At 44.6% G+C, this 16,313-nt stretch overlaps 2 protein-coding genes across 7 annotated transcripts in view; one reads left to right on the plus strand and one right to left on the minus strand.

Moving 5' to 3' along the window:
• The first annotated feature begins 856 nt into the window (after window positions 1–856).
• Window positions 857–13,928, plus strand: FUT10 (fucosyltransferase 10). 5 transcript variants are annotated; one of them, XM_048291893.1, is made up of 6 exons: window positions 857–1,272; window positions 2,537–2,616; window positions 3,248–3,454; window positions 4,137–4,422; window positions 9,661–10,496; window positions 11,756–13,928. In XM_048291893.1, the coding sequence occupies exons 3-6, from the start codon at window positions 3,374–3,376 to the stop codon at window positions 11,978–11,980; spliced, it is 1,428 nt and encodes a 475-aa protein (XP_048147850.1). In that variant the 5' UTR covers window positions 857–1,272; window positions 2,537–2,616; window positions 3,248–3,373; the 3' UTR covers window positions 11,981–13,928. The 5 variants fall into 5 exon arrangements, with proteins under 5 accessions (XP_048147850.1, XP_048147852.1, XP_048147854.1 ...); XM_048291895.1 differs by having other exon boundaries at window positions 3,251–3,454; XM_048291897.1 differs by lacking the exon at window positions 2,537–2,616.
• Window positions 7,071–16,313, minus strand: part of NRG1 (neuregulin 1) — a 432,712-nt gene continuing 423,469 nt past the window's right edge. The window contains exons 9-10 of one of the 2 annotated variants that reach the window (XM_048291890.1): window positions 8,114–8,206; window positions 7,071–7,512 (exon numbers count right to left, since the gene is read on the minus strand). In XM_048291890.1, coding sequence (XP_048147847.1) covers window positions 8,125–8,206 — 82 coding nt within the window. In that variant the 3' untranslated portion in view covers window positions 7,071–7,512; window positions 8,114–8,124. Of the gene's footprint in view, window positions 7,513–7,941; window positions 8,207–16,313 lie in introns of those variants that run through there. The other variant, XM_048291888.1, reaches the window with a different exon arrangement.

The raw sequence follows: 16,313 nt of genomic DNA on the forward strand, positions 1-16,313 counted from the left end.
GAGACTGGTAGTTCAGAGAGAAATCAGAGCTCTCTGGTGCAGTATGTACAGCAAGAGGTGGGTGTTGCTCCAAAGGGGCTACTGGAAAGAATACCTGTAGTGGCAAGGGGGACAGAGCCAGTGTGGCAAGGATCACGGACACTGCTGCAGAGGATTCAGGTTGCCTGGTGGGTACCCTTCTGATCTTCTCGGGAAGGCTGCAGGCATTATGCACTCAGAGTAAGGAGATGAGCTGTGTGCATAACATTTCTACAGTTTTTATCAGTCATGCGTTTCAGTTGAGGCACAGGTGTCTCCTCTGCCTCTTCTGGAATTCTTTCTCCCTCCACTCCCTCAGGTAATCAGTCCCCTGCCTGCCACGTCTGGGTTAGAAACAGCAGATACCTCACTTTCAAGTGTTCGTGTATAAATTTAAGTACCTATGGAGAAGTGTATAGGTATCAGGTATTTCTGTGTTAATACAAATGTGTATGTATGCGATGGACGCATTACATACGCGAGAATGGGTGGTTCGTAAGTCTGTATCAGGTGAGTAAGTACGGACTCTGAGCTAGCAGAACCAGGCTTTTGGAGTAAACATCTACAAAGAGCAAGACGTGCACAAAGTGTTTCCCAGCTTCAGGAAGCCCCGAGCGGGCAGACAGGACCGTTCCCTGGTCGGTACACACGGCCCCGCGGGGATGCCTCGGCAAGGCTGGAAGCAAGGCATGGTGTCAGCTGCGGGATGCCTGCCGCAGCTCCGCGCCACAGGGACGAAGGATGAGCGCGGGCCGGCACTCTCAGCTCCTCGGGGCTTCCCAGCTGCCGTGACGCATTTCGTTTTCTGACTGCTCGCTGGCCTCATACAGACAATCTAAAGTCTCCCGTCAGGATAGCACCGGCACTGTAGTAAAAAAACATAAAACCGCAAAGCGCGCTATTATGGAAACAGCTATAGGAATCGGTGTCAGGGGCGAATTTATTTTTGGGAATTGGGTGAGGTCTTGCAGTGAGGGTTTGCAGAAGAGGAGTCGGACGGGGTGGAACTGATGGCGCTCTCGGGCCGACGGGCCCTCCCCGTTCCCTGTGCAGGGCCTTGCAGACCCCGGGCAGAGCCGGGGCGGGCGGAGGGAGGCGCGGAGCCGCACCGCCCCCGCCGGTGCCCGCCCCCCCCTCCGCGCTCCAAGTGGGTGCACTAACTGAAAGTTTAAAAAAAGCAGCAAAACACCCCAAACCCCCTCAGACCCGGCCGGAGGGGGACGGCGGCGGTGAGGCGGGAGCGACTTTCTCGGGGTGAGTACGGCGGCGGGCGCCCGGCCGGAGGATGCCCGACCCGCGGCGGGAGCAGGGCCGGGGCTGCGGGATGCGCAGAGCCTCGGGAAGGGAAGGGGCAGCGTTTCGGGGAGCAGGCAAAACCCTGGCTGGGATGCTGAGCGCGGAGAATTGCGGCGAGACGGAGCTGGAAGGAGAGGCGGCGGGGAGAGCTGGCAGGAAGTTTGGAAGGATTTGCAGGGAGCTGCTGCTCCCGCAGGGCAGCCTGGGATGGTGATTTATCCTTGTTCCCTCAAGTCCTTAGGCTGGCCTCCGCTCAGCCTGACAGAGGTGGGAGAGCGTTGCAAGGTCATCCTTGCCAGTGGAGCTGGGACGGGACAGAGCCTTGCCTGGCCCAGTCCAAGTACACACAGCAGTGCTGGGCAGAAGTACTGCATGTTGGGCACCGCAGAGGCAAAAATGAAGCCATGACTCAGTGTGATACCTTGGGTCCATAGATACAGCACAGCCGTGCTGTGGGCAGTTCCCCCTCTAGAACTATACCTAAAAATGTGACGATTACTACTACTCTTTTACCAGAGTAGGGGTTAGGGTGTTATTCAGTGGATCATCAGAGTCTTACTTTTTGCCAGGCACTGGCCTGGTAAGATACAGTGTTAAAAATACTGCCCATCTCCAGGTGTGCCACCACAGCAGTGGTCAGAATTCATCCCCTTCCCCTCCTGGTGCCCCTTGTTGGCTGTACTGCAGGAGGCACAGAAGGTGCAGAGGCTTTCTAGAAAATCCTGCCTGATCTGAGAAGTGCTTAACTGGCAGCCATGCACTGTCACACCCACACAGGCCTTCAAAAGCAGCTGGCCTGTGCAGAGCAGAATTGCTCAGCGGGGTTTCATGTCAGCTTTTGCTAAAGAGGGCTTTCTGATGTTTGAAGGAAAGGGATGAACTCATGTGTCAGTGGAAGCAGAAACAGGATAATTTTTTTTCCTTTAGCTGTCAGCACCACCGTGATAGTACTGCAGCAGGCAGTACGTTTGGGACCCATCCCTCTTTGTCAGGGCTTTAGAACTTTGGGATTAAGATGGGGGAAAGCTGGCAGGAAAACCAGCATAAATTTCATAGTCATATCTCTGAAAGAGAGGAGCTCTAAAATAGCAATTTATTAAACATTTTGTGTATGTGTTTCTGCTTTCTGAGCTTTCAGAACACCCACATTTTCAAACTTCACTTCTGTGTGTGGAGTGCTACAGTCCTGTCTTTCTACCATCCTTTATTTTTATTTTTCAAGATGTGGCAGGAATTTTACAACTTCTCCTGTTGCCAGGAGTTGGGATTTTTATACAGAAACATCCATCATGCAAGAAAACAGTAAGTTTTGTCTGAAAGCTAAAAAAAGCATTGGGGAAGGGAAAGTTATTTGAAGAGAGGCGAACCAGCACAGGTGCAGATTACTTGGAAAGGGGAACTTGTTAAATTTAACTGGGTTTAGGTGTGGACAGAGTTTGTGTGTGTATTGTATGGTTACTTTCTCTATGCATTGGACATAGAGCATATTCCATGAGCATGCTTAATGCTTACAAACAGAAGTCCCAGAAGACTGAAGTATAGTAACTCCCAAGGCCAGGTAGCTGTGTGCCTTCTCCAGGAGCATTTTCAGAGATTGCCCAGGGAAGGAAAACCTTTCATTGCTCCCCTATCTGTAAGTCTGCTGCATAGCAGCACAGCTTGACGTCTGAAACTCATGAAAACGGCTGCCCTTCCCACACAGTTCTGAGCCAGGGCCATCAGCATTCCTTACACTGACTGCAAGGATGAGAGGATGTCCAGGATGACTACAGGGAGAGAGTAGGTGCCTGGGGCTTTGTGAGCAAGAGTGCTGTCTTTCTGGACACCTGGCTGAAAATGTGGCTCTGGCACCTACAGAAGGCTATGGGTAGACATGAAGCTAACCATTGAGCTTTGAAGGAGCTGTCTGTGTTGATGCTCTACTCTTTTTCAGCAGCAGTCACCATGAAGAGCAATAAGGATAAAGTGGGAAAGCCCAGCAGTGAAGAGCGAAGACTTTAGACAAGCTGACCTTCCCAGTGCCTAGATGTAACTGCTCTGGCAGGCCTGGTAGTGCAGCATGATTAGGATGAGGAGGAAGATACTGTGGGCATCTTGCTTCTGCTTTGCAGCTGCGTTTTTCCTTGTTCTGACACTCCAGGTAGAGGGGCAAGGGGGTGGGGTATGCATGGGATTGCTGTCAAACCGGGACACAGTTCTGTCAGAGGAGAGAGGTGACAGGCATTTTCCATACCAGTCTGTGCTTTACCAGGAGTTACTCTTGTTAGCAGCATTGGCCTTGTGGTGATAGCTGACTCTGGAAGTGACATAACGCAGAGAATACCTTTCTTGTATACCTCCTTGGCCCGTGGAGGAATGGCCATGGCAACATACCATGCCATGTTGTGTTACCTCTATCCAGCATTGCCTCCTCTTTTCATGTGTTTGAACTCATTAGGCAAGTGGGCAAGGCTGGACCCACAGAGACATGAAAACTGCATGGTTTTTTTAACAGCTAATTTTCAGAAGAAACCTGGCTACTGAAGGGCTGTTCTCTGTCCTGTGCATTTTCCAGGGAGAAAGCAGAAGTTGTATTGTCAAGTCACACGTGATGTGGTCATATATTGGTATAGAAATATATTTCCTGCCTTCTCCTTACAATTTCAAATTAAATAGTTTGCTGTTCTGAAATAAGATGACCTGATGTCTACAGTCAGTGAAATGCATCCAATTTAATTGACAGAAACTTAACATACAGACTTAGTGAAATGATTAAATTCTGGTTTGTAAGCAGATGCTAATGACTGTGACATGTTGTGATGTGTATGTTTATTTCCCTGAAGGTTATCACCGAACTGGGCAATTCAGAGAATAAGGTGTCAGTAATCTCCAGTTTACACAGCAGCCCATTAAAGCCTGGGGAGAGACATGCTTTTCAGTTTAAGAAGCAGGAACTTCACAGCAGCTTCAAGACGGAGTCTGATGTAAATCACTGTCCTGTCCTGCTCTGGTGGTCTCCCCTGACTGGAGAGACAGGGAGATTCAGTCAGTGTGGAGAGGATGTTTGCTTCTTTACTATCAACAAGACCTACCAGCACAATCAGATGACAAGAGCATTTCTGTTCTATGGTAAGAATCTATTTGTTCTTAAAGAAGTAGCCTTTCCTTCTGCTTAGTTCTTTCCCTATAGAGAGTAAATATTCTAGGTGGCAACGACTTAGAACAGGAAATTTATGCAGCTCATTGAGCTAAACTTTGCCTGGTGCTGAATACCATTACAAGTGCTCTGTAAAAGTACTCTGAAAAGTGACCATGCACTTCTGTGGTATGACTGATGCCTTGTCTCATGCTGCTTTTCAGTCACATGTACTCCCTGTTCATGGGAGAAAAGACAATTTCGTGTAATTGCCAAGGCATTTAAAGACAGTCTGAGATCAAGCCAACTTTTTCCAGTGTTCTGACTTGTCACTCCTAGCAGAGGTTCTGCAAGGCCTTTGTTGCACTTCTGCAAGTCTTTTGTCTAAAAATAATGCCCTCTCTGGCAACATGGCAATTCCCCTGCCTCATGTGCCAAGAAATTGCTAGCAGACTCTAAACGGAAAGTAGTGAAAGAAACCTATTGATTTTTCACAGGGAGCGGCAGCTAGTGCAACCTTGTGAGCTGCTCTGGCTCTGCCAGAAACTTCCCATTACTGTAAAGTCAGTCTACAGAGCATGAAAGATACATCATTTAAAAGTAGACCTTACTTCATTAACTTTGTTCTTTCTCCTCACACAGTTGTTTTTGAAAGAAAACTTGAGTTTTAGGTGGAAAAATAAATTCAAATGCTTTTCTCTAACTGGTACGTTCAGATCTTTTGTCTGGAAATAAAACAAAATAAATCAGGATACCAAATCTCATTCGCTCAATATGAATCCAGGTGAACTGGAAATATAGGAAAGAAGGGCATTTAGCTTGGTTGTTAGCAGTGAACCAAAAACTTCTCATCACTAATCTTTTTAGATCTCCAAGTAGGTCAGCTTTGTCAATTGATAATATAGTGGTTAAGCATGAAAGTGAAGGAGTAACAGCAAAGGAATGAGAAGCTGACCCAATTAAAGACAAAGAAAGCTGGATTGCATCACAGGGAAGCTGTAAAGTCTGGTGATTTTGGTCTCTGGTAGTAATTTCATTTGTCTGTTTCAGCATTAGAAGGACTGTTACTCTTCATTTTTAGCAGGCTTCCAGACATACTGTGCTCTCATATTTTTAAAAGACTGTTTATACTGGGCATAAGACTCTCCCTGTAGTGTTTTGGTTTTTTTTTTTTTTTCTTCTGGTGATGCTGGCTATGAACTTTGTAAAGACAAGTGTCAAAATACGCCAAATTTTTACTTATTTTTAAACCACAGTAAATGATCTCACAGTGCCAAAACAGAGAGAGCGAGTTTTTCTCTCATTCTGTCTTTCTTTCCCTCTCTCCCCCCTGCCTTGATGCACAGAGCTGTGAATCTGCAAAAAGGTGTATTATACTTTTACAGAATTTCCCTCTAAAACAGCCTGCTGAGTGAAAACTTGAATATCTGAATTCCCATGGTAAGGCTGGATCAGAGCTCAGTTTCACCTTCCAAAGAAAATGCATTAATTTCCCCCTAGTACTTGGTCAGTAAGCTAGTCAAGAGGAGAATGATCCAAAGATTAAGAAAAGGACTGTGCAAAAATATAGGGTGTAGATGTTCTCCAGCACAACTGCTTTGTTAGGAGCACCAACTTTTCTACAGCTTGTTCCAACTCACTGTCCTGGCCTGGAGAGCCCCTCAGTGTGGGTGATAACTTTGTCAAGTGTTGCCGTCTCCACTTGCTAGACTTTGTCTCTACTTTTGGAAGGGATTCCTAGCTCCACCCTTCCAGTGTCACATAATTCATAGAGTGTAGTATTTAGCATGAGCTGCCAATGTGACTGAGTCAGCATGAGCTGGATCTGTCAGAGCCTCAGGGGTGTTGTTCCTAAGAGGGAAGGATATCCAGCTGTTCCATACTGGAGCACCAAGTCCTTGGAGTATGGCTTCTGAATGAAAATGTCTTCTAAAATGCATAACTACTTCTAGCAGTGTATATCTTTCTCTTCTGTGTATCAAAGATTTCCAGATTAATAGTTGGAAAGTGAAATCACTCATGATTCCAGCCTTGTGCTTTTTTTTATTCCCTCATATGCTTCCTTACTTCCTTCATTTCATGCAGTAGGGGGCATGCTGATGTTATCTTCCTTTTAATCCTTTTTGTCTTCTTGCTGGACTGAGACTGATTAGGTGTTGTATTAAAGTCAGTCATTCTGATTCCCTCTGATCTGTACTGTGTCGAGTTTTGGGCCCCTCATTTCAAGAAAGACACTGAGGTGCTGGAGCATGTCCAGAGAAGGCCATTGAAGCTGGGGAAGGGCCTGGAGAAGGAGTCCTGTGAGGCTGGGAATGTTTAGCCTGGAGAAAAGGAGGCTCAGGGGTGACCTTATCACGCTCTACAACTCCCTGAGAAGAGGCTGTAGCCGGGTGGGTGGGTGTTGGCATCTCTCCCAGGCAACCAGTGACAGGAGGAGAGGACACAGCCTCAAGCTGCACCAGGGAAGGTTCAGGTTGGCCATCAGGAGAAATTTTTTCATGGAAGGGGTTGTTAAACATTGGAATGGATTGCCCAGGGAGATAGTGGAGTCACCATCCCTGGAGGTGTTCAAGAAACACCTGATCATGGCACTAAGTGCCATGGTCTAGTTGATAATGTGATGATTGGTCAAAGGTTGGACTTGATGATCTTGGAGGTCTTTTCCAAACTAAAAGATTCTGTGATTTTATAGTGCATTTTTCTTTAAGTTTCTCTTTGCCCAACTTAACTGTCTCCTAGTTTTACATGTTGCCTTTTTGTCTTTCTCTCATTCTTGCGTGTGTTTCCACCCCCTTTTCCCTGCAATACTACCTGAAAGAGGGAGTACCCTTGCAAGAGACTGAGCTGCAGTGCTATGATTTTGATATGTGGTATGCACTGTTACTTCTCTTCTTGGCATCACCTAGAACAGAGTGTTTTCAAACCCAGGTAGACTTTTATGAATTTCTCCATGAGAATTTGATTAACTTTCAGTTTTTGTCACACATCAAAAACAAGATAACACATCAAAAACAGAAGAAGCAAATAGCATTTTTCATTGAGTGGCACAGCCTTTCATCCTTTTAGTGTTAAGGACTTAGGACCTGCATAGAAAACAGAAAGTCCGTGTTTAGTGGCCTTAAAAAACCCCACCTGATGCACCTGAAGGATTAGGAGATTTTTATATTACTGACAGCTAACTTCTATCTCCACTGCAGTAGTGACATCTTATATTGGTTTTATAAGGTCATCCTTGGAGTCATTTTGGCAGGCTCATACAGCTGTGAGGATCACTGGACATTTCTTAAAATCTTCTTTGTGTTTTAGTTTTTTTCATCAGTATTCTTTGTAAGACTTTTGCTAGCACTCCCTTTTTGCTGTCAGTGGTTTGAGGTCAGGGGTAGAATGGAGAATGAAAAGTTAGAAGTATGACTGAGATGGTGTTATGGCTCTCCTCTGAGGGAGGGTAGCTGAGGTTCCTGTTAATAGATCCCTTGGATGACTTAGAGTGAAACAACACTGAATGACCGGTGTGTATATATGAGCCAGGTTTATTTCAAAACAACTTAATTGCAGTGGCAAGGACGTATGTGGCTCTTTTGATTCTTTCCTATAAAAGTATAAAAATCCCACAAAGAAAATATGTAAGGAAAAGAAAAAGAGAATGAAGGGATAACAGTAGATAGTGGAGAGGAAGGATACCACCTCTGATGGATTCAGTGATGACTCTCAGTCATTGCAATTTTGATGTCCAAGATAGGAGTGATGGTTGCAGTCTTGATTCGTTGGGGTAGGTGCCTGCAAAACAAAGAGTGTGCTGGGTTATATACATTTAAGTTGGCATGGAAACACCTAGATCCCTTGCCAGGGTGGGAACTCTTTGTGAGTGATGCAACAGTATGAGGCATGTGCAGTCTTCTGATGGAGAGTTCCTGGTAAGAGTTAGGGTGCTTGGGGTTGTTTGTGGCCCATAGCCCCCTGTAGAGATATGGCCATTGTTTGACCCTGCTGCTTGTGACTGTGCATCTGTGTCTTATGGTGAAAGAGGGAAATTGGCGTTGAGAAAGCATTACCCCCACCTCCATGGAATCTGCTGCTTACTGGCCATTCCCCTTAGTTGGTTTGAGCTCAGCTTGTTTAAGATATTATGTTCCCGATTGTCCTAGATGCAACCAGCCATGGAGTTTGCTATACAAAGGTTAGGTTGCCACAGATGGTAGTTTGTCTAAAGATGAGAATTTGTGATGTTTTCTAAACCAGCTCTTCAGTGTTAGTTTCAGTTTTTGAACCTCTCTTGCTTGACAATATCGGTTAAAAGTTTTGTGTATTCATTGCCTTTACTTAAGTGGAAAACTGGTATGGTTATAAGACAGTGAGGAAGAACCTTGACAGAAACTGGGCAACTTTGCATTTAATCTGCAGTAAGGCTGGTCATACGAGTGTAGTGCAGTAGTACTGAAGGTTGACTGAGGGCTGCATTAATGAGCTGGTATTTTCAACTTAGTTTTGCAGAGACCAGCCTTTGAGAAAAGTCATCTAGGTTTGTCCTAAGGCTTCTACCAGCTTTCCCAATTTCTGCGGTTGACTGTTCTTAGAGTTTAGACATGGTTGTTCTTCTTCAACTGACATTACTTTGAAGAGCTGTCTTCTGCCAGAAGCTATTTCTTTATGTATCTGGTAGGCAGCTATGATACATCATCTCTTAATTTTCTCTTTGATAAGTTAATAGTTTGGCTTCCTAAGTCTCTACAGTACAATGTCTTTTCAAGACTTGAAGTAATTATTTTTTTCTCCTTAATCCTGTCCAGTATTTCAGCATCCTTTTAGTTGTTCTATTGCTAGAACCAAGTTGAGTTCTGCAGTAACCATTTTCCTTGCATCGCCATCTGTTCCCCTGTTTAGAGAACCAGGGGATTATTAAACATCTTACTAGTTTCATTCCAGTGCATTAAAATACAAAATTCCTAGTGATCCTTTGAAATGAGAGGCCTTTAAACTAATATGACAGGAAAGGAAACCACTTCTGATATTAACTACTGATACCACTTCTCTAGATTATTCTGCTGTGGAAGACAGTTTTATCTGTCATTATGCTCTTGTGCCTTTCCATGAATTGTGCTTTTTGAAATAACTGCCTTATAGTGTCAGATATGTGATGGTTGTATGGCTGATACTAAATGGACTTCTGTGTCATTGTAGTTAGTGTCACATGACAGATAAGAGCAGGACGACCACTATTTGCTTTTGTCTAGGTACTGACTTCCGTATAGACAGCTTACCCCTCCCTCGTAAAGACTATCACGACTGGGCCCTTTTTCATGAAGAGTCGCCAAAAAACAACTACAAACTCTTCCATGAAGCAACCATCACCTTATTCAACCACACTGCAACATTTAGCCGCCATTCTCACCTGCCACTGACCACTCAGTACCTTGAGGGTGTAGAGGTCCTGAAGTCATTGAGGTTCATGATCCCACTGCAGATGAAAAACAGCCTGAGGAAAAGGCTTGCACCGCTGGTGTACGTGCAGTCTGACTGCAACCCCCCTTCTGACCGGGACAGCTATGTGCGTGAGCTGATGTGCCACATTGAAGTAGACTCTTATGGGGAATGTTTGCATAACAGAGACCTTCCTCAGCATCTCAGAAACCCAGGTGCCATGGATGATGGGAACTTTCTAAAAATACTGGCACAGTACAAGTTCATTCTTGCTTTTGAAAATGCTGTTTGTGAAGATTACATCACTGAAAAACTCTGGCGGCCTCTGAAGTTGGGAGTGGTGCCAGTGTACTTTGGGTCTCCCAGCATTGTAGACTGGCTTCCTAGTAACAAGAGTGCAATCCTGGTATCCAGTTTTTCACACCCTCGGGATCTGGCTCACTATATCAAAACACTGGATACAAATGATGAAGAATATGAGTCCTACCTACAATGGAAACTGAGAGGGGACATTTCCAACCCGAGACTTCTTAGAGCAATGAAGGAACGCAAGTGGGGAGTGCAAGATATCACCCAGGACAATTACATTGACACGTTTGAGTGCATGGTTTGTAACAGAGTGTGGGAAAACATCAGACGGAGAGAAAAGGTATGTGTGAATTTGTGATTGTGTCTCAGAGAGGCTTTAAAATGGCACTAGGGTCAGGTTTGTCCCAGGAAGTTTGGTTACCAGATTTCTGGCCGTCTGACAGCACGGTATTCCAGTGCCATTGGGTTGTGCATCCTCATGTAAACAGGTGTTGGCAGAAGCTGCAGGTGCACAACCAGAGCATGTGTTCCTCATAGCGCTGCTGTGTGAGAACATGACATTGACCACTGAGCTGGTGGTCATTTTCAGCCAAAGGCTCGAGTTGTTCAGGGAGGAGGTTTTTTTCATGCTGCAGAAAGTAGCCTGACTTTTTGACCTTCAGATGACCTGGAACATTTGGAAACAGGTTGCCCAGAAAGGTTGTGGGATTTCTGTCCTTGGAGGTGTTTTAAGACTAAGCTCAATTTTGCCCTAGTCAATTAGATATGATTACACCTGTTTGGAAGAGGGAACTGGCCTAGAGATCCCTGTCTTCAGGTTTGTCTTAAGCACTCTATGACTGTCAGGTTCTGTGGGTACATTCAAACCTGTAGTGACAACATGCCATTGCCTGTGGCCACATTTGGTGACTAAACACTGAAACCATTTTTAAGCCAGGCTGTGTGTTTGTGAGAGGTATTTTAGCTGATCACAAACTGAGCAGTACACTAAGTGGTAAGCCAGTAGAAGGGAGATGGAGAAAACCTCTGAAGTTATTAAGGTGAGCTTAAGTGTTGAGAATTATAAACTGGCAAGCATTACTCTTAACCAAATTTTGCTGTTTGAGTCTGGTGCAAATCTGGACATACGTCCTCTCTTTGAGTTAGGGATGCAACCGTGGAAAGGTATAGAATAGGTTAGATACAGATATTCCTTCTCTGTGCTTCTGTGGCTCTCTAGTCAATAAAATTATAAAGACCAGTTTGCTCTCCTGGCCAGATTCATAGTTTGTTTTTTTCACTTAGGAAAAAACATCCCAGTAAGTATGTGTGTATTTAAGATGAAAACAGAATATAATGATGAAAATATAACTCCTTGCCTTGTAATTTCATTTTTTGTTGGCTGGTACTGCTCATTTGCAGCCAAACCTTATCTGAGACTCAGCATGACTGATCTTGTCCCAGACACTTAGGGGAGGCCTTCCACAGGGACATGGTAGAGCCTGCATCGTGAAGAAAAGTGTAACTGATGTGATTTGATAGTTTACTAATGGCATAGCACTTTTCTTCTCTGTTTTCTTGGGTCCCTGAATAACCCCTTTTATTTGTCTCCATTGCCAGGGATGGCTGCCCCAGAAGTGGGAGGCTCAAGTTAATCATCTGAGCTGCCCCAAACCAGAGGCGTTCTGGTTCTCATCCTCAAACCCTGGCTGGATTTCTCTCCAAAAGATGTGGATACCAAGCTTCGAGCAATCCAAGAAAGAAGCCTGGGCACTGAGGCACCTGGTGGAAAGGAACAAGAACTTTACAGCTGAAGAATTTTGGATGCTTGTATTCAAAGAATAAACACAACGACCTGTAAAACAGAGTTGAGCTCCTCAGAGGAGTTCTGTGGAGTTTTCTTTTGTAGGTGACCTTATAATTTAGGATTAGTAGCCATGGAAAATAGACCCTTAAGACTGAATTTAGTATGTTCAGTGCTCATGGGGCACTAAGAAACGCTAAACAATAAAATCATTCTGCCAGGTAATATATGCACATATATACGCATATATTTATATTTAGAATGATTTCTATTAATTGTCATTTGTTCAAATGTTTGAACATTAAGACCCTGATTTTGAGGGTTCTCAAAGCCCAGATTTAAGCACACAGCTAATTACCCTGAAGCAGATGGCTCTCCCTCCATCTTTAGATACATACCTGCTTGGTCTCAAGACCCCTTTTTCCCTAGTCCAGGACCCTCCTTTGCTATATTGATAGCCACAAGGTGCAAAGCAGCTGACACCATTGCACAGGTACAGCTTCTGTGCTGCTTTGGAGGTAGATTAAAAACTTGGGACTGTGTGCCTGGCTAGCTGTTTATTATGAATTTTCCTGGCATCAGCAGATTTAGCCGGGACTTGGTGGGCTTTGTGTCCTGACACTGAGTGCCAGTGTAAAGTATGTTAGTGGTTGGAATGAGGAAGCACCATCTGTTAGTGTACAGGGACAGATTGAATGAAAAACGTGTTGGCTCAGATTTACCCACTATCTTTTGCTAAAAATAAGCAGAGCACATGAGTATCTCTACTCCCCAGAATCAGGGTTGTCTTTGATCTGACTTATCTTCTTGCCTTTCTGATGATGTATTTGTATTGTGATGATAGTACTTGTGTCAGGTATAAACATGAAATTATATGACTAAAAGGGCAGGGATAACACAGAGTCCATTGGTGCTGAAGTCTTCAGTAGGCCCAAGGAGAAGTAGGCAAACATCCTTCCTGTTTTAACACACAAAACCTCAAATCTTAATCTCACAAAGAATAAAGCTTGGTGATCTTAGTAATCACTTGCCAAAGGACACACCTTTGCCTGGTATTTAGACTGTTGCGGTTTTCTTCCCAAGTTCTTTCAGCCTCGGTCTGTGAAGGAGTCAGCTTCCACAGGATCTGCAAAACGGCACTGACTGTGTGGAGCCATTCAGATGGGGGACAGAAGTTCGTACACATGCCCACATACGGTGACACAGGCAAACGGAACTATGAATACAGGGTTCTTCACATTGCCGGAAAGGCAGATTTTCACCTGTGTGATAATTTCCATGCAATTGTTCCTCACACCAGGCTAATTGAAAATTTCTGTCAAAGACCTGACTGTTTTATGAAGGGGTAGGCACATAGTGGCAATGGGGAAGGATGTGAAAATAGCATTTACACCAAGAAATTCTGTGGCAAAATGTACTTACCTTGGAAAAGTTTCCTCACCAGAAATTTTCTCAATGAATAGCTGGTGAGTTTTTTATTACTTTTAAATCTGTCAAAGGAAAGGTAAGTTTTGTAGCCATGAACAATATAGCATTGGTCATTAGTATCAGTCTTTGTTTCTATGAGAATATATTTCATTTCAATTAAGAAAAATATTCTCACTGAAATTTCTCACCAATAGTGTTTTGCCAGTGTGACACACAGTGTCTGTTGGGCATGTCCTAAACACTTACCCAGTGGTCTGCAGTGCAAATGACTAGGCTCCACAAATGAAGCTCTTCAGGAAAGTGACATTAACACTGGACTTAGAGGCTTTCCTAGATCAAGACTGAAAGCTGAACATAAGTACCAAAATATTTGCAAAGGGAACTGCTGAATGCCCATCTGTTGCCATGAATCTCTAAGTCACCTCCCAGGATGATAAAGGAACATGAAGGACTAACTACTTTTTGTTGTTATTGTTGTTGGTTTATTTTTTTTTTTTTTGTTATGTTCTGCCGTCTCCTTTGCCAAAAATACAAAGCTATGTTGTTTAACAAGGAACTGCACAACTGAATGTTTTTTTCTTTGTTTTCATGATGGAATCTGTCAGATCCTGAGGATCCTGAGCAGTCTGGTCGATAGATTTATCCAAAGATATGACATATTTATCTCAGTTTTTACTATTTTATTATCTTTAATTTTAATTTGGTGGGGTGTGAGGGACAGAAAGGCTGAAGTAAGTGGTTTATGACCCGCATTCTGAAATTTCAAGTGGTCAGCAGCCCATGTTTCAGAAGAGGTAATGTGTTCATACTGTGCTATACAGAGTAGAAAAATGAGTCTCCAGAGCAGTTGCCTAAAGGGGTGCTGTGGTTTAATTGTCAGTCCTCTCACAGTGCATTTTTTTTACAGAATATAAACTCTTGGGTCCCACAGTCTAATTCAATGCAACCTCCATTTGGCCTCTTCATTTTTTAATCACCTTCTAGAATAATTTTTTCCTGTGCTGGGTGGAGGGTTTGTGAACATCACTGTGGAGATTTATGGCAAGAATTTGTGCAGGCTCATCAGGTGTTAAGAAGGACTGACCACTGTGAATTCTACGTTGATCTCTCCCCCTACTGCTCTGAGAAGGAATAAGCAGAATTTTTTTTTAGCAGATTTGCTAGCCTTCCTGCCATGTTCAGATTTGTAATTCTAGCCAACAGTTTGACAGATACAGATGATAAAGTCCTTACTTTTTTTTGTTTCTTTTTGCCTTAGAAAGACAATAGCAGGACAGTTGAGAAAAACTGTACTTCCAACAAGAGATGGTTCTGGAGAATGAGTGCATGCTTCCCAACCTTTTACACAGTAGTAACAATCTGTCCTGATTTCCCCTGGCATATAAGAAACAAAGACAGTTCCTCCTGGGCTTGCATTTATTCCACTGAACCCATGCCCATCAGCTACCCCTGGAGTCACAAATATTTGTGGCCTCTGAGCCCGTAGTGACTTTTGCATTTGAAGTACAAAACTTCAAGACCAGAGTGCCCCTTCGGAAGATGCCAGCGTTCAGCTTGGAGGTGTCTCAGAAATCTGCAGCATCTCCCTGGTGGGACTGGGAAAGCCTGGGGAAGGAGGTTACCCTGGATGTCAGCCTTGGAAATGGTCCTTCTCCTTTTCTCTGAGGAAAATTAGGACGGGAGCACAGACAAGAGAGACAAGATTGCTTTTAACCTTCCTACTACTCTCTCTTGTCCTTTCTACATCCAGCCTCTGCCTTCTACCAGCTCTCTGATATACCTGTACCTCCTGCCCTCCGTGACATCTTGTTGTGTAGGGAAAAAAAACGCAAGTGTTTTCACTGCAAATATTTGCTCACATTTCTCCATTTTCACTGTGTCAGAGGCCTGAACCTCCAACTTGTCTTTTTTGGGTTATGGCTGCCTGTGCTTGAGGCAAGCTCTGGGTTGGTGCAGTGATATCTGGAATCAGGCTGCAGGGAAACAGCTAAGGTGAGCATGAGAAGGAGCTGGGAGAAGCCTCACATGGGGCCTCCCGTGTCACACCTTTTGAGGTCCCAAGTCCCTGTCTGGGCTGTGCTGTGCCATGCTTGTGCCTGTTTCCAGTTCTTCTGTCTCAGTCTTCATCTGTTTTGTCCCCATGGACCTGCTGGGCGATTGCTGGGCTGTCACTGACCCTGCCCTCCACCACAGCCCTGCTCTGTGTGTCCTGCCTGTAGTGCAACATCCCCTGCACCCCAGTGCAGATACTGCCCATTTGGCTCTACTCCCAGTTGACGTTTTCTGCCCCAGCCCGGGGCCCTTCCAGAAGCTACTGCTAATGGGGAAAGTCCCTTGGAACACCTGGTCCTGCCATCATGAAGCTTCCTCCAACTTCCTAAGGGTTGCTTCACCTCTCAGTGAGGTTGTCCACAGCAGATGCCCCCATGCCACCCCTTGTGTTGCGCCACCCCCTGACCATTATCCATGAACTCATAACAGTGCATCCCCTGTCTCATGGCAGAATGCTGTGCAGCTGGGCTGTCCCTTGCCTACAGTGCTCTGCCTCCTCCATGCCTTCTAGCAGCACTCTAGTGATGGGGCTCTCCTGCTGCATTGCTTTGATTCAGAATTGAGGTTTAAAATTTCTTTTCTCCTCTGAACTCTGGTCATTTGACCTGCTTTTCCCATATTGGTTCATTTTTGCATATTTGTTTCCTCTTCAAAAATCTCCTTAACTTTGGAAGGGCCTGGTGGGGTGGGGGTGTTAACACAGCAGATCATATGAGATTGCTGTGCTCAGAATACATTAAAGGCACAATGGAGTATTTGCCCTAGAAAATGAACAGCAAGCCGAAGACTGAAAAAGTGATTAAAAAACAAAATACTTTAACTGTATTCATTTCAGTGCAAGGCAAACCTCAATCTTATGCTGTGGGCGCACAACTGTGCATTGTGGTCTTCAGA

Source organism: Corvus hawaiiensis, chromosome Z, assembly GCF_020740725.1.
Source record: "Corvus hawaiiensis isolate bCorHaw1 chromosome Z, bCorHaw1.pri.cur, whole genome shotgun sequence".
NCBI lineage: Eukaryota > Metazoa > Chordata > Aves > Passeriformes > Corvidae > Corvus > Corvus hawaiiensis.

Coding starts and splice junctions, on each gene's coding strand:
- FUT10 (XM_048291893.1), top strand. CDS start 3,374: ATGATTAGGATGAGGAGGAAGATACTGTGGGCATCTTGCTTCTGCTTT. Junction 4,423..9,660: donor AAGAGCATTTCTGTTCTATG/GTAAGAATCTAT, acceptor GCTTTTGTCTAG/GTACTGACTTCCGTATAGAC. Junction 10,497..11,755: donor ACATCAGACGGAGAGAAAAG/GTATGTGTGAAT, acceptor CTCCATTGCCAG/GGATGGCTGCCCCAGAAGTG.